The sequence below is a fragment of the Ctenocephalides felis genome, unplaced genomic scaffold (genome assembly GCF_003426905.1).
Source record: "Ctenocephalides felis isolate EL2017-DRISC unplaced genomic scaffold, ASM342690v1 CF-g0.4_SCAFFOLD_01170, whole genome shotgun sequence".
In the NCBI taxonomy this organism is placed as follows: Eukaryota; Metazoa; Arthropoda; class Insecta; order Siphonaptera; family Pulicidae; genus Ctenocephalides; species Ctenocephalides felis.
This window is the reverse complement of record NW_020537324.1, coordinates 12,742,372-12,764,094: the sequence shown is the minus strand read 5'-3', so window position 1 is coordinate 12,764,094 and position 21,723 is coordinate 12,742,372. Positions and strand designations below refer to the sequence as shown.

The following is a 21,723-nucleotide window of genomic DNA, read 5'->3' as shown; positions in this document are numbered from 1 at the left end:
ATTCAATTAGTATTGATTGGGAGAAGTGTTTATCAGATTTTGGCAAAGGCAGGCCCAGCCATTTCCAAGATACGGAGCTAAATGTGCAAAAAATGGCAGTTTTTGAGAGAACTAAGCGTCCGATTTAAATGATTCAAAGAGCTTTCTGCTTGTCTTAACAAAAAAATTGATCTTGAAAAAAAATTTTTGTTTCAATCTTTTTTTTTTCAAAAAAAAATTTTTTTGTATATCGAAAATAATTCAGATTTTTTTTTTAATTCTGACTAAAGTTCTAATATACTTTGAACAAATAATTTGAACTTTGCAATTCAGTTTATATAATTCTTATAAATATTAGGCAATGTTACAATATTAATAATAATCTATTTCAAAACATTCAGTATTCCTCGAATATTTCGTTACGGTACGGGAAGTTCCAGCAATTTGCCTTAAGCACGATGCCATACACTCAACTAGTTTTATTTTATGTTTTGCCTTATACAGAATCCTATTAGAAAGTAATCCCATGTCTTTCTAAAACGGGTAGTGCAGCAAAGCCTTGAAAGGCCTATTTTCCTTGCAAATATATATTTTTTATTCTCATATTTTAACAGCAATCAGAGCTCTAAGCTGCTGGCCTGAAACTTCTCCTTTTCTTCTACTTTTTAGATGGTAACCCAGCGGTCGATCCATCCATATTTGATTATTTTGTTATGAGAATTTATCTAATAGGGTTGATTTGTTCATTGATGCAGCAATGTCCGGGAGGATCTATTTTCACTTGAAAAAAAAATATAGAGCCATATTTGAATCACTTGGAATTACGTTGCTCAAGTGAACACTGATGTCACTATTGCTTGACATCAGGATTTTCTGGGCGGGTTTCGAATTTGGAAATACTCATTGGATTTGGTCGCTCGCAGATAGCTTTAATATCAGATATTGAATTTGATTCATCTCTTACCAATAAAATTTTGTTCGAAAAAATCAATGTAAAAGTAAATTAACGAAGTACATCCGCTTTTAGCGATTATAATTTCGCTTTAGGGTCTTCTTATATCCAAGTATTTAGGTTTTTTATTCCCCCGATTAGAACAAATCCTTTTATGATTCGTCTCTGCGTTATTTTTGTATTTCTGTCGCGTCAAAATCATGCTTCCTGTGTTCGATTCGTGTTTGTCATGTCATAAGGGAACGCGGTTAGCGCGGATCCGTCGGGTGGAAACCAACCCAGTATTGTGCACTACACCAGGCTACCTTTTCACTTGGGGGGTTGAGAATGGGGTGTTTCGCTTTATACATATAAATTCACATATATTATAGTGTGATGATACCACGATATCCTTTTGGTGGGGATACACTTCAGGACGAGCGTTGTTTTACAGGCGTCTGAACGTCGGGACGGTCAGTCGAACGTCTGATATCGGTGGAGAATCTACTAAATAATCAGTTCGGTCTTCCAAGTACAGTTTATTTAAGAGAGATTTGAAATGTGTGAAACTATAGACTTCCTTTGAGAGGTTTTATCCTGAAACGGTTTGGCGTAGTATCTTGTGAGTAGTCAGAGAGTATGTATTATTGACCACAAGATGTAACTGTCACTGCTAATTTTAGATTAAGTTTGCAATCATGATATCATGTCGCAGTAATAATCATGTTAGTTTTGGTTGCAATGTTCAGAAAAATTTCCTTCGAAGTTGAGATTAATTTACAAATTTGAAATGGCATTTGACAAAATATGAATTTTATAACAGTTCTATTAATGATAATATATTATAATATCAATAGGCAGAAATATAATATTTGCATTGTCAATACAAGTAGTATTGATAATGCAAATATAGATACAGTATTCCTTCCTTGTGATAAATGGGCAATGGAGCAGTCGGTTGACCAATTTTATCTTATTGTTTTTAGTTTTATTTTATTTCGGGATATTCTTTTAATCTTCATCACTGTTTACGTGTTCGTCCACACCTAATAATCTTAAAAACATGTTTCTTAAAATAAATGTTTACGAGCATCGATGCTATTTTCGTTAACAATTTGAAAGAAATGGAAATGATTTCGTTTGTGAAAAAATGTAAATTAGGTATTTGCATATTTGTCCTAATTATAATTATCCAATATGTTTGTTATAAATTTATTTTCTTTGTTACAGGCAAGCCCATCTGGACCCTTTAATTTCATTAAAGTACTAACATCAACAAAGGTTAGTGGAAATTATGTTACACTATATCTATAATCTCAAAATTCTTGCTTAAATTTTAAAGAATATACCTAAATGTATCCATTTCCTCATGTAATTTGAAGGTATCGAGCTAATAATACAAATTATATATTAATTTGCGAACAAGTTTCTATTCCATACCCCAGTTTCACATGAACTTTTAATGTCACATTGACCAACCATATTCAATGTTTGATAACATCTTATCGCTAATAACGCTGCGCATGTATAATTATTATTCAGCTGGTTACACGACTTATGTCGTGTATATAGTTTTATATATGAAGTTTTCGTTACAAAGTATATATATTACTATTGTCACAAAACTTGTCCGGATCAATTTCTCTGTAATAATGGCATATGAATCGATTAGATCGTATGATTGATAGGGAAATTGCTTTGCGGCATAATTTTACGTGGGCGATGTTATAAGACTATGTTGTAACGAAAATAGACAATAAATAGTAAATGTGTCTTATGTTTATGATAAATAATTAAATTGTTTATTATTGTTGAGTTGATTTAATACTTGATTTGATTTATATATGAGTATATACGTACAGGATACATACGGATTCAAAATTCACTCAATAGACGATAATTATCTAATTTAGAATTTATAGTTCCTGGTGAATATTTTCTTATCTTCTGCAAATGTGCACTTTTTCAAGCACTCAATAATTCATTTGCATTATTACTTATAAAATTTACTTAATATCTATTGGACAGGTGTAAATTATATCCACAATAAAAAAAATCTTATCTTGAATCTGATGTATGTTGGGTTATTCGGTAGAACATGAATTTTTGTATTTTCTATATACAGAAAATTCTCTAAATGTTTTCAAAAACATAATTTTCTCTGCCATTTAATTTTTAAACTTTCATCTTTACATAACTATAATACTTGATGATACAGGAATTATTTAAAAAATGCATTGTGTCATGATTGTATCTAATTGTGTTGTATTTATTATTCTAAAATATTTTTGTTGTTACATACTATCATGACCTTTTAAAGATTTCTCATAACAAAAGTAGACATTTACTTTGACGCAGAGGTCGGCTATGGAGCATGCTGTCAGCATTTGAAACTCGTTTTTAATTTTTAAATAAAAAACGCGGCATTATGATTATTGGCAATGCCAATGCAATCGGAATTTTACATAAAATAATTTTGTTTCGTTTTTTGTATTCGAATATCTAGTACATATCTCAATGCGATTTTTCATATGAAGCTATAGGCGGTACTTATATTTCAAAAGAATATCGTTTGGCACATGATTTAATCTGCATCTCGTTTATTGTTGGTGCCAAAGATAATTCATATTTATTTTTATTTGTTCGTGTTTTGCTCGTTTAAAACATGCGTCAGTATATTGTTTAATGGTTTATTGTTGTCTGTAAGAAATTCATATGATGTGTACTTTTAAATGCAATCGTTTCCTTGAATATTTTTTGTTCATATTTGATTTGTATTGTTTCTTATGCAAAGCCGTCTGCCAAAGAAAAATAAAATAACTTTGCAAATTCTGCAAGTTTTTAATCTGCATCCAAAATATTTGTTCAAAATCAATTATCTCATTAACATAATAAGCATCATAACAATTATACACCACGTGGGCTTGGCGGGTATCAGCTGTTTCACAAATGTAGATCATATCTAGCATATAAGTTCAGGCGAAGGTAATCGGGTTTCTTATAACGATTTGTGTACATTTACCTAAATAGGCTAGAACAGGTGCAACCTATGTAAATGTAAACATAGACATAACAATGGGAAGCTGTAAAAAGCATACAGAAAACCACATAACTCGCTAATTTCAAGGAGCGGTGTTATTTTATGCTTTCTATCAATTTCTTTTGTTTACCTACTTGTTACAGAAAAGCATAAACCTAATTTAATTTATCTAAATCGAACTTTTTCCGATATACTTATCAAGGTTAGATATTACGTCTTAAGAATGAATTATTTAAGTAGAATATCGTTAGTAAAAAATGTCATTGGGTGTATTATTTTATTTAGAGCATATTCGGCCCACTTGTGTCCTTGTTTCAATGCACAATAGCATTTCAATGCAATAGCTTGTTCCTCGTATGGTTATGATTTATGTAACATTCATTGTGTTTTTTGCGCAATTTTAAACACAAAGATGCAACGAGTCTGTAATTGATTTTCATATACATTTGACATTATTTTTGTCACAACTATCAAATAAATAATAGTCAATTCTTAACTTTTTTGGTGTTTTCAAATTTCATTGGCATCAACTTCGTCGTTTTTGAAAACAAATATAGTTTTTTTTTTTTTTAAATAAAATTATTACCTAAAGTAATTCTGAGTAGTTCTAATGAGGTTCTAAATTTATCATTCTTTTAATATTCAATATACATTTGCTTGTGCAATATAGTATTTGTTAATTTGAGCTTACTTGTTTTCTGTGGTAACATTACATTACATTTGTTTTGCAATATAGTATTTGTTAATTTGGGCTTACTTGTTTTATGTGGTTAGAGCTATGGACTTCGAATCAGAGGTTCCAGGTTAGATAACGCTACAGGATAGCCTGATGTCAAGCAGCAGTGACATCTATTATTACTTGAAAATATAGATAGCATTATGTTTCCAAGCAAAAATAGCCTTTACCCGGCATTGCTTCCCCAATAAAATGTTTACCACAGCGATTGGATAACCGTTTAGGTTGACACAGATAAAAGCCACAACGGCTCATAGAACTCGTTAAGTTCTGATTGTTGCTAAATGTATAGAAAAAATTGTCCATTTAGTCAAGTTTTATTGCATTTTATAAATTTTATGGACTGCACAAAATATTTCCATTTATATCTCATCAATCTGTATATAATTGATCATAACAGCGTGCTTTGAAGTTTGCCTTTACATCATAATCTGTCGTTTTTATGGCTATTCAAAGATATGTCTCGCATTGCATATAATTACTTGGCACGCGCTTCAATCGCCCACTTGCCCGTTGAACGTTTTGTTTATGGATTCGTTTGTCGTTTCCTTAGTTAAGAATAAACGAGCTATGTGCCTATTTGCTTACATCTATCTCGACAAGGAGCTATAAAATACTTGGAAAGACGACGAGAAAAATAAGTTGAATCTATTTAATTTTTTATTTTGAATTTGAAATTTGAAAACCAGATAGAAGATACTATTTGTATTGGTGATATTAAAAACACCTATTTGTATTGGTGATATTGAAAATCAGTCAAATTTACCATAAAAGTTCTTCTATATGGCGTAATGACTTTTAAAAAAATTAAGGGGCACAACTGGTGTAACCGCCTAAAAAAGGTGAGTTTTGGGAATTCATATTAAAAAAACTGCTTTATAAATCATTTCAAAATTTTAGGAATATATTTATACATGATTTAAGAATACGAGGTCTGTTCAAAAAGTTTTCGTAATTTTCGTTTTTTCAAAAAAATATTTATTTATTCGTCTACATTAATGTGGTCCCCTTCAAAGTAGTCCCCCCAGATATAATACACTTATGCCAGCGTTTTTTCCAATTTTTGAAGCACCCTTGATATTCACTTTTTGATATGTCCTTGAGCACTCTCGGCGATTTTCTTCAATCGAGGAAAACCGCCGTCCTTTCATGGGTCTCTTCAACTTTGGGAATAGGAAAAAGTCACACGGAGCCATATCTGGTGAATTTTTGCACTTTGCAACACTTTATTTCATTTTTTACGCAAAATTTAATACAAATTCTTTGACTTTTTCAATTCTTCCATTGTAAAAATCGCCGAGCTCAGAAAAACACGTCGAACCTTAGCGACTACCACAGACAAAGTAAACAGTGAATATAGCTGAAAATTTCATCATACTTTAGGGGTATGTATACCAACACAATAAAAAAAAAATTTTGACAATCAGACACTCCAGACCCGCGAAATTTAATTATTAGTAATTCCGGGTACTTTTTGAACAGACCATGTACATAGTAAAATTTTTGAAGAAAAAATTTAAATATTTTTTTAAGTTATCGTCGATCTCCAACGACGCGACAAAATAAAGGCCCTTCACTGCTGCAGTGATTCCGGCCTTCTAGGTGGATAAAATTTCAAAAAAAAAATTCTCGTTAAACTAGATAATATTGCCTGTAAAATGAACTACGATAAAAAAAATCAAAATTTGACAAAATGACGGCGTTTTTTTTAAAAAAATCGATAGTTCATTTTACGGAGAACTATATATAGAACATGTAAAAAAAAATTAATAGTGATCGGATCATTTGTTTTTGAGTAATCGCTGCAGAAAATTCGGAAAATGCTGTTTCGAGAAAAACGCATTTAAAGATAAAATGATCGTTATACTTATATACTACATATATACTCTTTAAATGGCTGTGATTCAAAAACTATTTAAGATATCGATTTAAAATTTTGGTATGTTATTTTTAAAGGTATAACCTATCGAAATATGGAAAAATTAAAAATTAGATTTTTTGAAAATTTCACACTAGTTGTGCCCCTTAAATTATACATACTACTTATATTCACTAAACATGCATATTTCTTCATGGAACTATTCCGGTCTTGAATGGTTTCACTTTTTTCTGTAATCACATGAAATAAAAGTACGGAAGTTGGAAATAGTCTGCATATTCCATAACCTGCGACCTCAGTTAATTAATTAAAATCATTCTACAATCGTTTCATCGAAGATAATTTAATATTTTCTTCCGTTCAGTTAATTACCTCTTACCGCCTCATACACATTTGTATTTCCTTTATCCCGTGCTTAGACAGAATCTGCAGTCATGTGTGAACTTCAAGAGGAAGAAAAGGGTTCAATGACTTTCGGGTCCGGTGCTCACTTGGCCAGTGAAACGAGTTCACAGCTATTCTATCGCATACATTTCTACAATTTTATGTAATGCGATAAATGCGCTGATTTATTTCTATTGGTATTTTGCTATATTGAAACACGCCCGCATATAAATATCTTGCGACGGTAGTTTCTTGTTTATTAGTTTTCGATACCTTGACGTTAAATCATGCTGTCAACTGTACCGTCTTGCTTGAGGTCCTTTGAGGATTAAGTAGTGAAAACTATACAGTATGACAAATTTTATCGGAACTTATATAACAGGACTTTAAAGACGACGTTTGTTGAAACTACAATTTTTAGATTTTTGGTCATTGGTGTAAAACGCTAGGGGAAAAATTATTATAGATTTTCTTTTATTTTAACGGCAATATAAACTTAGCGAGTTCTTTGAGCTGTTGTGCTGATTTCTTAAACGGCGCAGCCTTACAGAACCCAAACGGCTGGTCTATCTCTACATAATGAATTTATTCTTACAATTTCTATAATACTGATGATTTGTTTTATTTTCATAGCAGGGAGGACTATTTTCATATGTATATATTTTCATATGGAAAACATATTGCTATTTATCATCGCTGGAACCTTTCATTCAAAATAAGATGGATTGACCAAATAATATTTCTTGATTTTTTTTATCAAATTATGTAATACGTGGTTAATTCTGTTTCATCATTTTGGACATAATAAGTTCTCTACCATTGTGCCATTTATCAATTGATATTGCTTATAGAACAACTTCTTCGACTTGTTTATCTATTACCTCAGGATTTATATTCATTTTTCAGCTATTGTATTTTTATTGATCATGAATTCAAATCACGGATATTTACAGCTTATTGTAATTATGTACGTATTTTTTCCTATACGTATCTTTTGGAATAATGTGTTCGGCTAAAACTCGTTATGTGAATACTAATGATCAGTATGATCCGCTGCCGATTTCTATTTTATGCGTTACGCTTACTGTTCGGTAATGTATTCGTGAAATCGTGTTTTGTACAAATACTTTGTAGGCTTGTGACTAGCCTATTTGTTCTAAATACTTGAGATTACAGAATTCAATAAGATTTCAGCGCAAAATCTTCCTGGCTTGGCGTCAGAATCATTAGTAGTTAAAAATTAAATATTGAAAAGGATTAATAGATTTTGTATTAAGTTGCCAACTAAGTGCAGCTTTCACTTTTAGATGGTCTTAATTTGGTCAAGATTTGACCAGGGCTTTTTCTATTTAACCCGTGACCCTTCGGGGTAGGGGATACAATGGTATGAGTATAAATACCTGCAACTTATAATAATAAGGAGATTGGCAAAAGTAACGAGAGAAGAAGGTTGTAGAGTGAAGTTCAATATATATCATAAACTAAATAGTGGTTTTATTCTCATATCTTATGGTGATGGAATATTTATAATTTACAGTCCACTCAATATCAAAAATTAATCATAGTGATCCTCACCACAATTGAATTTTTAGATTTAAGATTTAGATGTATCCCAAATGTAAAATTTCGTTTGTTATTGGATAGTAGTCGATTCACTTGTCAATCAGTAAAAAATAGTTTTTTGATCGATTATTGGCCACATCCACCATATTGTCCTGATCTTACACCATCTAATTAGTTTCTGAATCGATTTTTTTCAAAGCTCTTCAGTGGTAAAAAATTCAATGATTATGTTAAATCTCACCTGTTTTCAGTTTTTTGCTAATAAAAACCAGAAAATTTATGAATGTGGGATAATGATAAACTGCTAATTTTTTACCTATGTCATAGATATTTATAATTTTTACTTTCAACGGTTGTTTGCAAAAAATGTCGAAGGTGAAGAGCATAGGTCATATGAATGTTAAATTAACACAGCATTTAATAATTTAACAATTAAAATGCACATCACATCTTGATTCTTGAGTTGTGCGCGCCCCGGTTTGGCTTTTGCCGCCTTTTCTCGCATACCAAGCGTCCTTCTAGGTTTCAAAACAAACGTTTCTGCAATCGCGCATTCCATAAACCCGCCATAACCGTCGTCCACATTGCTCTGCACTCGTTCTTGTGAACATTAAAAGCATTCCTTTTCTATAACTTGTGCGAGGCATAAATCTATATGAAATATTCATCATAACTATTATACGGATATTGACGAGTATCTAGAAACAGGAATTGAATGGACTAATCAAAATAATTATGATCAGCGGACGGGAATTCGTTAGGAGTAATTTGCAGGGCGTTCACCTTTAAATTTAGAGACCTTGCACGTGATGTTACTTAATATTCTTCACACGGCCCAAGAGTACATTTAAAAAAAAAATTTTTGGTGGAATCTTTTGTGATCACACACACTACTCATGAGCGTGATAGCTTTATAATTTTCTCTCTAGCAGAAAAATAATATTACGTTTCTTGTATAAAATTTACATACTTCATAAAATAATTTTATTTGAAACAAGAGGTCACAATCATGTTTCATTAGTGTGTTGGCACCGTGTTGTGCATATTTGATGCAGGGAATATGTACAAGGTTAACAAGATTTTTTTCTGCAGTCAGATTATATTTGCAATTAATGATGATCACATAATATAAATTAGCGATTATAATTTAACATATATTGCTTATTTATATATTTAAATATTTATTTTATGTGCTTAAAAAACTAGTTGCGTTTTTTTTCAATAATAAAAGTAACTATTATTAAATAATAGCTATGTAACAATTATAGTCAACCTTGTATTGTACTTGCCGAAAACTTCGGCGGTTTCATATAGAGATATAAATTAATTTAGTATCATTTTGAAACGAGCATGTAGAGAAGACGCCGAGAGGAGCAATTTGTAATCCACCTACTCATTTTTTTAACCTGAGGAAGAATATAATTTTTATGGCGGTAGGTCAGTTTTACAGAGTTTTATAGTGAAATATAAACTAATCTCTATTAAGATCTTAAATAGCGTTTAAGAAAATAGTTTATAGTAAATATGATTAAAAAAAAACTATCCAGTGTAAAGGGAGGATAACATCAAATATTCGTATATTTTAGCACTATGCTAGTATAATTATTACTTTACTTCGAGTATTACTAATTCAGTTTTTAATTACACTTTCTTGGTAAATTGTTGCGAATTATTTCTTTCCTGCAGATATGTTTGCTTTAAATATATACCTGGTTATATAAAAGACGAGATGTATCATCATATCAGTCTTTTGTATATTCTATTAAGTGCTTTTTGCATTTTGTCTGACCTCGCATACCATTACTGCGACTTAGTAGTCTACCTGTGCTTTTCATACCTGCGTTATAAAATTGACTTGAGAACATTGTGCCCCGTTCAAAAATGTATTTTTTAGCTTAATTTTTGGTTTTATACGTGACGATCGTATATTTTAAATATTTAGAATTTTTATATCAGAATAAAATTCTTTATTTTAATATTTATTTTACTCTGACATGAATAAATTATAGTTTCTGAACAAGAGTCAAATTGGGACTTAACAAGTATGGAAATCGATTAAAATTATTTTCAGTAAAATAATTTAGTTTTCCTTTATAAAGTATATGTATCACGTTTGTTTATTTTTTTATGTGTACAAACATCTTCATAATAATGTTATATTAAGGGGCACAATTAGTGTAACCGCCTAAAAAAGGTGATTTTTGGGAATTTATATTAAAAAATTACTTTATCAATCATTTCAAAATTTTAGAAGTATATTTATACATGTTTTAAGAATACATAGTAAAATTTTTGAAGAAAAAAATTAAATAGTTTTTAAGTTATCATCGATCTCCAACGGCGCGACAAAAAAAGTGGCCCTTAACTGCTGCAGTGATTCCGGCCTTCTACATGGATGAAATAAAAAAAAAAAATCTCGTTAAACTAGATAATATTTTCTGTAAAATGAACTACGATAAAAGAAATAGATCAAAAATTGACAAAATGGCGGCGTTTTTTTTTTTAAAAAAAAGTCGAATTTTACCCAAAATTTTGGTCGTTTTTCGACTTAAATTTCGATTTTTGATCCGATCAAAAAATCGATAGTTCATTTTACGGAGAACTATATACAGAACATGTAAAAAAAATTTGATAGTGATCGGATCATTCGTTTTTGAGTAATCACTGCAGCAAATTCGGAAAATGCTGTTTCGAGAAAAACGCGTTTAAAGATAAAATGATCGTTGTACTATATACTATATGTATACATTTTAAATGGCTGTAACTCAAAAACTATTTGAGATATCGATTTGAAATTTTAATATGTTATTTTTAAATATGTAATCTACCGAAATATGAAAAAAACAAAAATCGATTTTTTCAAAATTTCACACTAGTTGTGCCCCTTAATAATTATAATATTATAAAATTATTACTACGATTCTCAGATCAAATCATTTTCCCGCCACAGACTAAATACCTGATTTCGTTTAATTCGGATTTGCCCACCTGTACAAACCTTCGTTATATTTTACCTGCGTTGTAGACACGCACTGGACCGATCTATAATACAAAACGCAAAGTATAATTCTCCTTCTCCGTTCTACTCATGTACCTCTTTTGGTTTCGTATCAAACACTGCCGTTTCTTTCTATTCGCTCAGTCAGTCAGTCTTCCATAGTCTTTCGATATATTAGCAGTGGAATCTTCATACTTTAAAATACTAGAATTATATCTTCGTGTTGTATCATAGTTGTAATACCTTTTTTTTATTTGAAAGTTTTTTTTGTGAAGTGTTTGATGTATTTTTCTTATAAGTGAAAGTGGAAGATTTTGTGGAGGAATAATCAAAAGTTTGCATTAAAGATGCATTACAGAAACGGAAACGTGAGACGTATGTATTCGTTAGGCAGCTAAGGATTTATTTCTTTGGATTAATTGTATATAAGATTTTTGTTTGGAAGCTGGAAATATTATGTATACATTTTTTTAATATAATTTAAAAAATACTTTCTAATTGAATATGAAGGAATGAACAACTAATTGACTAATGATTACTAAATAAAAATATTCCACGTAATAGTGTAATTTCTAATTGAATATGAATTAATGAACAACTAATTAACTAATTATTATTAAATAAAAAATATTCTACGCTTTAGTGTAATTTCTAATTGAATATGAATTAATTAACAACTAATTATTAAATCGTTAACTAATTATTATCAAATAAAAAATATTCCACTTTTCCAATTTAGTCTTCGCCTTTATATCCTTCCATTGATCTGTCTATCAACTTTTTTCAATTCATATTTTTACGATCACCCACAAACTCCAACCGACAGGTGTTAAATAATATTCCCATAAACAAGTGCTTCCGAAATGTAGAAAAAACATTGTCTGGGAATGTTATATGTGGGTTTGCGCTGATTAGAATGGCTGCTTGAATATAAATATATTAAGCAAACATGATAATTATCGTTTATGTTGGGACGACCACTGTTTGCTATGACTGTTTCTGTTTATTCGTATTTTATACTGTTATGAATCATTTGGTATTATTTAAAGCACGTACATACATAAATGTGAAATTCAATCTGTTGTTTTATGAGAATTGTATAAAGTAAATCACTCATCTATCTAATTGGAATTGTTTTCTGGATTTTTGACTCTGATTTATTTAGGAACTGTGTGAGTGTGACAAGTGATAAATTATTGTGAAATAATTTATCACCCCACAACAATTCATTTTATTATTTTTGTTTTTCAAGGTCATATTTCTATTAGATTTATTAATTTATTTTATTATGTTGATAAATATTTTATACAACGAAGGCGACAGTTTTTTTCCACGAACTTGAACTAAAAATACGTGGTCATAAATCAGGCGTGCTTCGAAGTCGTGCCCACAAATTCCTGTGAAATAATTTTCAACGTGCTAATTACACATTCTCGTTTGCACATTGCGACGGTATCGCAATGCTCGAGAACAATATGTATTTTCTTTGGACTCGTCCCATCCCAACAATTTTTCTTTAAAGCTTTGTGTGCACACTCAAGTATCGTGTCGTAAGTTAATTAACGACTATTTATCTAAACAATTGCCTCGAGCAAAGAATATCGGGCGTTAGCTTAACCTGTTTTCTCATTCGAAATCTTTAAATACTTCAGATCAATACGCATAAAGCGCGAGTAAATTTCAGCACGTTGGAGACGAATCGATAAAGCACCTCAACTGCCAATGAAATAATTAAATTTCCTAAATATATAGAGCGAGGAAAACATTTATAATTTATTAATAATAAAACATCTAACACAAGTCCGGTGCCCTGTCTTCTATTTTGAAATTTAAATCAATCTAGATTTTTGACATTTTTTCAATGGTTTTTTAATTCGACACATAAACAAATTCTGCAATATTTTATACCCCAAATTGAAGAGTGAATAAGTTAAAATAATAATAAAGTGAATAAAAATCTATAATCTCACGCATTCCAATGATTGTCTAATAAGCAAAGATCAAGTTTAGATTTTACTCCTCGCCCTTTTTGTCGATATAGAAGCTTTTTGATATTTTGCATCCACAGTTAATCTTGTTTAAAAGTTGTATATATACAATGCATCCAAACTCCTCTATTTGCGACATGTAATTCTATTATTTTATAACGAATTCATTATATTATGCACAAATTTAATTATGTTTACTACCTTTAAGCCATTAATTAAAAGTTATAAATTTTCCTTTACTAAGCCATAAATTAGCATTATTATCAATATTACTCAATACGAGCCCACGAGCCTATATATTAAATCTAAAACCCATGGCTACTATAAACACATTTACAAAACAAAAGCAAATGATTTTTTATACATTTATAACCCGTCATTGTTAAATGTAAATCATCAAGTGTAATATTTGTAATTTTTCAAATTCTAAAAATGACTGCCAATAAGTTTAGGCCAAGAAAAAGACGTAATCTTAATACATTTCTAAATCTAATAACGATTTTCTTCGAATTAATTAGTGGAAAAGCTAATTTTGATTTTCAATTCAATTTTCAGCCGGAATGAAGCGCGAATCGCAAGAAGACGGAGACGTCCGCGAGGCCCCACAGAAACGTTCCAGACGCGGTGATGAGGAAGTGAGGCTTTTGATTCCCAGCAAGGTATGAGGAATATTCTCGCTTTTGAAACACTTATAACAGACTTACAAATGTTTTTTTTTGTAAGTTCTGAAGTAACAACCTCGAATATGAAGTATATTTCATATACGAAAACTGAAACACAATTGTACTTGTGATTTGATTTTTTGTTTGTTTTTGTATCTTTATGACTTTTATTTATTTTAAGGTCGCTGGATCTATCATCGGAAAAGGTGGTCAGAGCATTACAAAACTTAGAGGACAGGTATTAAAATTTGATTCATTTTACAAGAAATTTATTACTTTTTTACTTACATTTTGGAATTTTGGGTTTATATAATATTCAAGTTATAATTTTCAAATAACCTTTTTGAGTTTTATTAATTGCTTTTGATATACTTATTTGCACTTAATTTTTTTAACATTTGAAGTTTTATTGTTGATCGCATAAATAATGCTTTTTAAAGGATTTTATTGGTATTTTATTTGTATTGTATTCATTACATGTACGATTTTTATTTCAATTTAAAAACGTATTAGATTATATTGATTTGACTCAATTTAGCCAGATTTTCAGCAATGCAATTTATGTGAAGGTGCGGCCACTGATAAACTTTTAACTTTAAACAACAGCTTTTTTTTACTTAAACCACATTAACAGAGCTTGTCTTTAACAATCGAAATTCAAACTTGTGAATGAATAATGTTTTATTATGTTTTAGACTAATTTACTAATCTAAGCACTACTGTTATTGTTTGAAGCAAAAATTTCAAAACTAATAGAGATGAATTCTTTTTCTTTCTTTTTCGGCCTCGATCACCTCCCACCAATCTTGAACCACACTTGAACCTGATTGATAATTTGTGCGGTGTCCAAAAAATGTGCCAACCAACCAATCGACCGACCAACCACACAATGACCACACAACCCTGTGCAATACATTCGAATAAAACCCAACAAAAAAAACAATAATTTGCCAAAAAAATCGAATTGCGTTGCTCGTGTGTGTGTGCGCCCAAACAATGCCAAAAAACTAAAAATGCCAAAACAATCGCACACTTGGTTGGTCGACCTGCTCCGAATTGACATCGCATCGACGCCCAATGCCCGCCTTCTTCGATGCCCATGTTGCCACTCATATGCCTTGAATGCCAATGATGATGCAGTATAAAGCCTCAATTACTGTGCCAGATTGCCCTGGGCCAGAACGGTAATGCATATACACTTGTCTTTATTCACATTTTTATCTGTTATGTCAAATCATGTATGAGAGTTAGGACCGAATTGGTTTGTCTGATTCCCATCCAAAACAGTTATCATCCACAGTTTAACATACCGAAGAAGACATCCAATTCCGACCCTAGGCCCTTATTTTAAAAGAAATTAGTGATACTTTTCCTCTAAATTAGTCAAAATTATAACTTTTAGCAAAATTGTAGGAACAGTTTGAGTTTTATGTATAGACCGACCACGATGAAGTTAGTAAAAAAAATCTTCTCATTTGTGATATTAGCTGATTTGAGGGAAAGTGTTACATTTGATACGTTCCAAATCTTATGCTTTTTAAATATATAAATGTGGATTTATTACTTTGAATAAGTTAACATAATTTAATCAATTTATTGTTAATAAAATGATCTTTATATCCTTATTTCCTGAAGCCAATTGCCTTTTTGTGAAAATTTCTGAAGGTTATAGGTTGTAGCGAAGGTCACACTTTTTGTATTTATAAAATGTATCAATTATCTTGTATGCCTTTAATCATTTCCAGATCCAAGCAGCATTATTCCTTGGCTTAATACTGTTTAGAATAAGGCCGTCGCAACACATCTACTAAATCTTTTAAATTTTAATCTAATGATGAATATTTTTGCTCTTGCCCTAATAATAAAATATACTACTGATACTAAAATATTTGTCTGGGGCACATATTGGATTTGAAATGCTTGCACACTAATGTTACTTTCTGCAAAAAAATGACGTTATTAATTCAAAATGACTGCACTAAGTTGCTATCACTAGATTGATTTTGTGCCACCTCACATGGAAGGAATTGCACTTTATTTTGCTCCAAAATGTATAAGATCACAATCCACTATTTTTTGTGTTTAATTATCTTGCCTCTTTACTCAAACTACAAAAATAACAAGAAATGAGCAGCACAGACTTTCGTGTTGCAATAATGAATGTCCTGTCATTTCAACATCAGTTGTTTTATTACATTTTATCTAAATCATGCAAAAGCACTCGCACGTTTCACTACAATTGCCTCTAATACTCCCGAATCGTTCAATTTAATGAGCTTTTATCGAACCTCTTCATTCGGCGCAGATGCGGTTTGAAAACACGGTTAAATTAAATCTTGTTCCATCAATTGGATGAGAGAACGATTTACTAATGCTTACTTTTTGTTTTTTTTTCTATTATGTTCTCGGACATCAGGATCCTTACGATGTACTCTGATCTGGATACCATCTGCAACATCGTGCAGGATGTGATGCCAAATTTGGAACAGGTGAGTGGATAATTAATTTATCATAATAAATTTTAAGTTAATTGCAAGTGTTTTTAAATATTTATTTTATTTGGCTTATTAATGTTTGTGCCAAAAATGATATTAAATTTAATAGAGTTATATCAAAGGTTAAGCACAAGTATAATAATTTTATTAGATATTTGTGACTTTAATGAATTCTTAAAGTTCGTGCTACGATCGACAATATATGAAAACTATATGCCTGTATCACTCGTGATGTTTATGAAATAATCAGTAAATAAAGAATTTAATTAAACTAAACAAGCGAATTTATGAGAGCCTTACTATAGTTGTTGGTATATCTATCAGGTTCTGTTGTCGCCACTATGTCCGCTGCGTGACGAATCGCACTTGGGAATATGGTATTCTATGATATCATTAAACTCCTAGCACGTCATTCGGGGGCGCCTTTGTTCTTGGTTCAGGGTTGAATAGAAATCGTAGCACAAACTTCCATTTTTGCATAAATCGCCTTTAATCAATTTAATTATTTCTAATACGGTTACTCTTGATATTCCTATTTAAATATATTTTTACATACTTTACTTTTTAATCTTTGTATATGATAGCACTTCTATTCTTCGAGTTTTCTTGCTCTAAAATACTTTTATTTAAAGATCTTGAATATATTTTTAATATATCCTTAAAAAATTAAAAAAAAATGATCAAAAATATGTACTGAGGGGCATTCAATATATTGTCTTTACAACCCAAAAAACTATTGATATTTCAGATCTAAGCATAAATATATCAATCAATAATTTTCGTTTGATCACATTTAAATAAAAATCGATGCACGGGCTTCAATTTTTTGATAAATCGTCTTTAATTAAATTATTCTACATTTCCACTCGAATAAAACTTGTATTCAACTATAAACTCACATAAATATATTTATTTTACAAATCACAGCTTTTCCAAAATATTTTATTTTAATTATATTATCATAAGTATAATATTAGGTTGTCAAATATCTCCCTTCCGCTTTTTTGCTCTTGGTTTATAATACAAAAAGGCGGAAGGGAGATATTTGACAACCTATTATAACATACTATTATTTTTAATATTTTTGTATAATTGCACTTCAAGCCTTTAAGGGGTAACAGACTAAACAGTGTTTTGATATAAATTTTTCATGGGGGAAAAGGTAATAAAATTATAATTTTGGAGGAAGTTATTAAGCGTATACAACGTAATAAATTAGAAAAATATTCAAAAATAACTACACCACAGTCATTTTCGCGAGGCACATATAATTTGTGTAGTTTCTGCAAATTTGGATCTAAAAAAATCACATTCTTACAGCTATGTATAAATACGTAGAGAATACGTTTTTGTGTGATTGACAAGTATTTGAATTAATGAGAAATTTAAGTAAGTTCTTTAATATATATATATATAAATTTAAGTTTATATACATTATACATTTTCCTTAAATTTAAATACATTATAAAATTATTTATATATATTATAACTTATTACTTTTTTATATGTTATAGTAAAATAAAATCAAACATTTGAACTGACGAGCATTATTATGTATTACTATTACTGTATTATTATACAGTCTTTATAACAAGCTTAGATTTTTGGATATAAATCTAGACTTTGCTTAATTACATTTAAATTTTTTTATGTCTTTTATCACATAATCGAAGATTTAATATCAAATGTTTTTTATTACTCACGCTGTCGTTTTCCACGATCTCCCTTAACGCTTCTCATAAAATAAAGCAATTTGGGTCATACGAATTCCATATGATGAGTTCATAAGCACAAGGATATTTCTTTGCAATAAACAAGGTCGTATTCGTCTCGTATACTATCAATTTCAGATGTGGCATGTCCTTCAATTTCTCGAATAATATTCTAAGTACATAACGACTGATTACACTTTAATGTGAGAATTACAATTGTTAGATTTAATGGTAATGTGTTTATTATTTCTATAAAATGAAAGCCAAGTAATGAACTTTTGTTTTTACAACATAATGTATAAATCACAGAACGCAAATTTGTTTAATCTTTTATATGCGTTTAGCCTTAGTCTTATATAATACTCATGAGAATGTTTGTAATGAACATGTAATTATAGCGAGAATTATTTATAATGTGTATAGTTTTGTTTTTATTTCATTACTACATGTTTATTTCCATTATCATCAATCCATTGTTGTTCTACAGTGTTTCATTTATTATTTATCGAATTATTACTTTATTTTCCTTTAATATTCAGATTTTTGAATCACATTCATGAGTAAATGAAAACATGCGAAATATTCACAGCAACTCATATGTAATCAATCATTCTACATATAATCAATTCTCAAATTTCTCTACTCATCGTCTGCTTGTACTTATAAATTACATTGGTCGCAGTCTGTTGCTTGTGAATAATTTTAAGAAACAAGTCTACAGTTTTTTAAGAAACAAGTCTACAGTTTTTTTAAGAAACAAGTCTGCAGTTTTGTTTTGAAATGAAGTTATTTGAATGACTTTTCCACGGATGTGCTTATTGCATGTCATTGCAAATCTAATAATAGTCACGATGTTGATTTAAAGACATGAAATGCGTAATTTAAGATGTGCAAGTATCAGAATATTTTGTGTCTATGTTTTTTTTGATTGGACATGAATGGTACATGAAAACGTTATGTGTAGTATATCTAAACATAGAATCAAAGAATAAAAGTAAAATTAAAAAATCAAAATGGTCTTGTTAATGCCAGTCTCGTCAAACCAAAATCAAATTTTTAGCATGCGGGGTGGTACCAAAATAGATCTAGAAATGTAACCGAATATTATTTGGATTTATGTTCAAGGGTTCGCCGTATAGATTTTTATCAATTTAGTTGATTTTCTGCACAAAATATTATATACTCAAACACTTATTATATGGACAAGATTTAAATAATTAATTATATATATTTTTATAAATATTATATATAAGGACGAAATCTTTATATATTACCATTAGCAAGAAGGTCATCGTATTCATAAAGTTTTTGTTCTTTTTATTACAGAACGGCTGTCGGGCTGGTAGCGATGAAGTCGATATCAGAATGTTGATTCATCAGAGTCAAGCTGGATGCGTTATTGGAAAGGCCGGATCAAAAATCAAGGAACTGAGAGATGTAAGTTTGATAAATTATTTGAAACATTCTTTGTACAATTTATAAATATTCGTTGGAGTTTTTTAATTGATTTGCTTCAATCCGAGAGTTCTAGAAAATATTAGGGTTGGGATTGCTTTTTTTTCCTATTGTAGTAATTTAACATATAAAATATGTTATTAATTATCATTCTAATGACCACTAAAATAATTTCATAATAATAATTAATATACAAATTTTAAGATAAATTCATGTATAGCGCGATTTGTTTAACATTCTTAAATTAACTGAAAACATTAATTCAGTATTAAGAATTTGAATTGTGCTTGCTTTTGATATTTATGGAACTAATATATTTTGGAAAATAGATAAATAATAAACTATAATACTATTAAAACTATATCTTATATTCGGACATATTATTTCTTATTTCTTAATGATGTAGCTTTTTTAAGCGATGCTCAACGGTAGACAAATCTGTATTTGATATATTTTTATTAAAATTCTTTAAATTGAATTTTTTAAATGTGATGTAGCTATTTCATGCGGGGAAGGGTTGTTTTAATAATATATTAACTTAATAATATTAAAAACTGAATCTTATATTTAAACATATTATTTCTTATTTTTTAATTTGGGAGCTTTTTTAAGCGATACTCGATGGCTGGCATATTGTATTTCATATATTTTTATTAGAATTTCTATGATGTGGTTTTTTTAAATGTGATGCAGCTATTGTTTCAGTTGGAAGGAAGATTTGCCTCATTCAAAAACATATTTCTCTTGTTATATTTTTAAAAATACTATTTTAACAAGAAACTTTATTGGGGAAGGGTTGTTTTCATTCGAAAACATATTTCTAGTTGTATTTTTTTTTTTAAAAAAATACTATACACAAGAAAATTGTTAGGTTTATATTAAAGTTGGTAAATATAACTAATTTACTTAATAATTCTAGAAATTTCATATCATTTAGACCAAACTACGTCTACCTGTAATTGTCGAATAGTATCCCAATCTAGGTCCTAGATCATTAGATAGGCATAATTTAGATCAGGAATTATATAAATACTGAGTATACAAGGGAAGTGATCTAGACGGCAGGTGGCGCTCTCATACTTTTTAAAAAAATACTATTTTAACAACAAGAAACTTTGTTAGGTTTATATTAAAGTTGGGTAAATTAATAAAATTCTACTTAATAATTCTAGAAATTCATATCATTTAGACAACTACGTCTACCTGTAATTGTCGAATAGTATCCCAATCTAGGTCCTAGATCATTAGATAGGGCATAATTTAGATCAGGAATTATATAAATACTGTGTATACAAGGGAAGTGATCTAGACGGCAGGTGGCGCTCTCATACACCGGGAACGAAGCTAGCACGTGCTTCGTATTTTTGCTGTCGATCGTTTTTTATATATTTTTTAATGATCATCGACAACCCCTAACGGCCGTTTTGTCGTGACACACATTGCTCGTATTACAAATAACCGATTGAAAATGAAAAGTTAAATCTCAAAATTGTTTTGTGAGCTACACATATTTTATAATATTTAATAATCAACAATTTGCAAATCATAATAATAGAACATAGTATAATTTTATAACATAAGTGTATTTAACAAACAATTGGAAGTGCAATTTATTTTGCTTATATTATATTACTGTAATATTAGTTAGGGTAGAGCGGGGCAAGTTGAGCAATCGAAATATCTCGAAAACTATTCACCATTCGTTTAGTTTAGGCATTATATGGCGGAAAGATAGAGTTTTGGGAGAAATAAACATCCCGCGATCGCTAGTGGCCGCTGGGCAAATGAGTGAGGCTCACGGGCGTTTTGTTTATTTTGAGACCAAAAAGTAAAAAAGTAATTCATCGCGAGCTTTCGTCTGGTTTAGTCAAATGTTATTATTTTTTAATCAGGTAAATGTT

General features: G+C 29.9%; 1 protein-coding gene across 1 annotated transcript in view; it reads left to right on the top strand.

Moving 5' to 3' along the window:
• The window catches only part of LOC113366037 (heterogeneous nuclear ribonucleoprotein K-like), a 37,891-nt gene that overhangs the window by 9,683 nt on the left and 6,485 nt on the right, over nucleotides 1-21,723 (top strand). Inside the window, exons 2-7 of the mRNA XM_026607589.1 lie at nucleotides 2,141-2,191; nucleotides 14,054-14,157; nucleotides 14,342-14,398; nucleotides 15,301-15,344; nucleotides 16,577-16,649; nucleotides 19,694-19,804. Coding sequence (XP_026463374.1) covers nucleotides 14,059-14,157; nucleotides 14,342-14,398; nucleotides 15,301-15,344; nucleotides 16,577-16,649; nucleotides 19,694-19,804 — 384 coding nt within the window. The 5' untranslated portion in view covers nucleotides 2,141-2,191; nucleotides 14,054-14,058. The remainder of the gene's footprint in view (nucleotides 1-2,140; nucleotides 2,192-14,053; nucleotides 14,158-14,341; nucleotides 14,399-15,300; nucleotides 15,345-16,576; nucleotides 16,650-19,693; nucleotides 19,805-21,723) is intronic.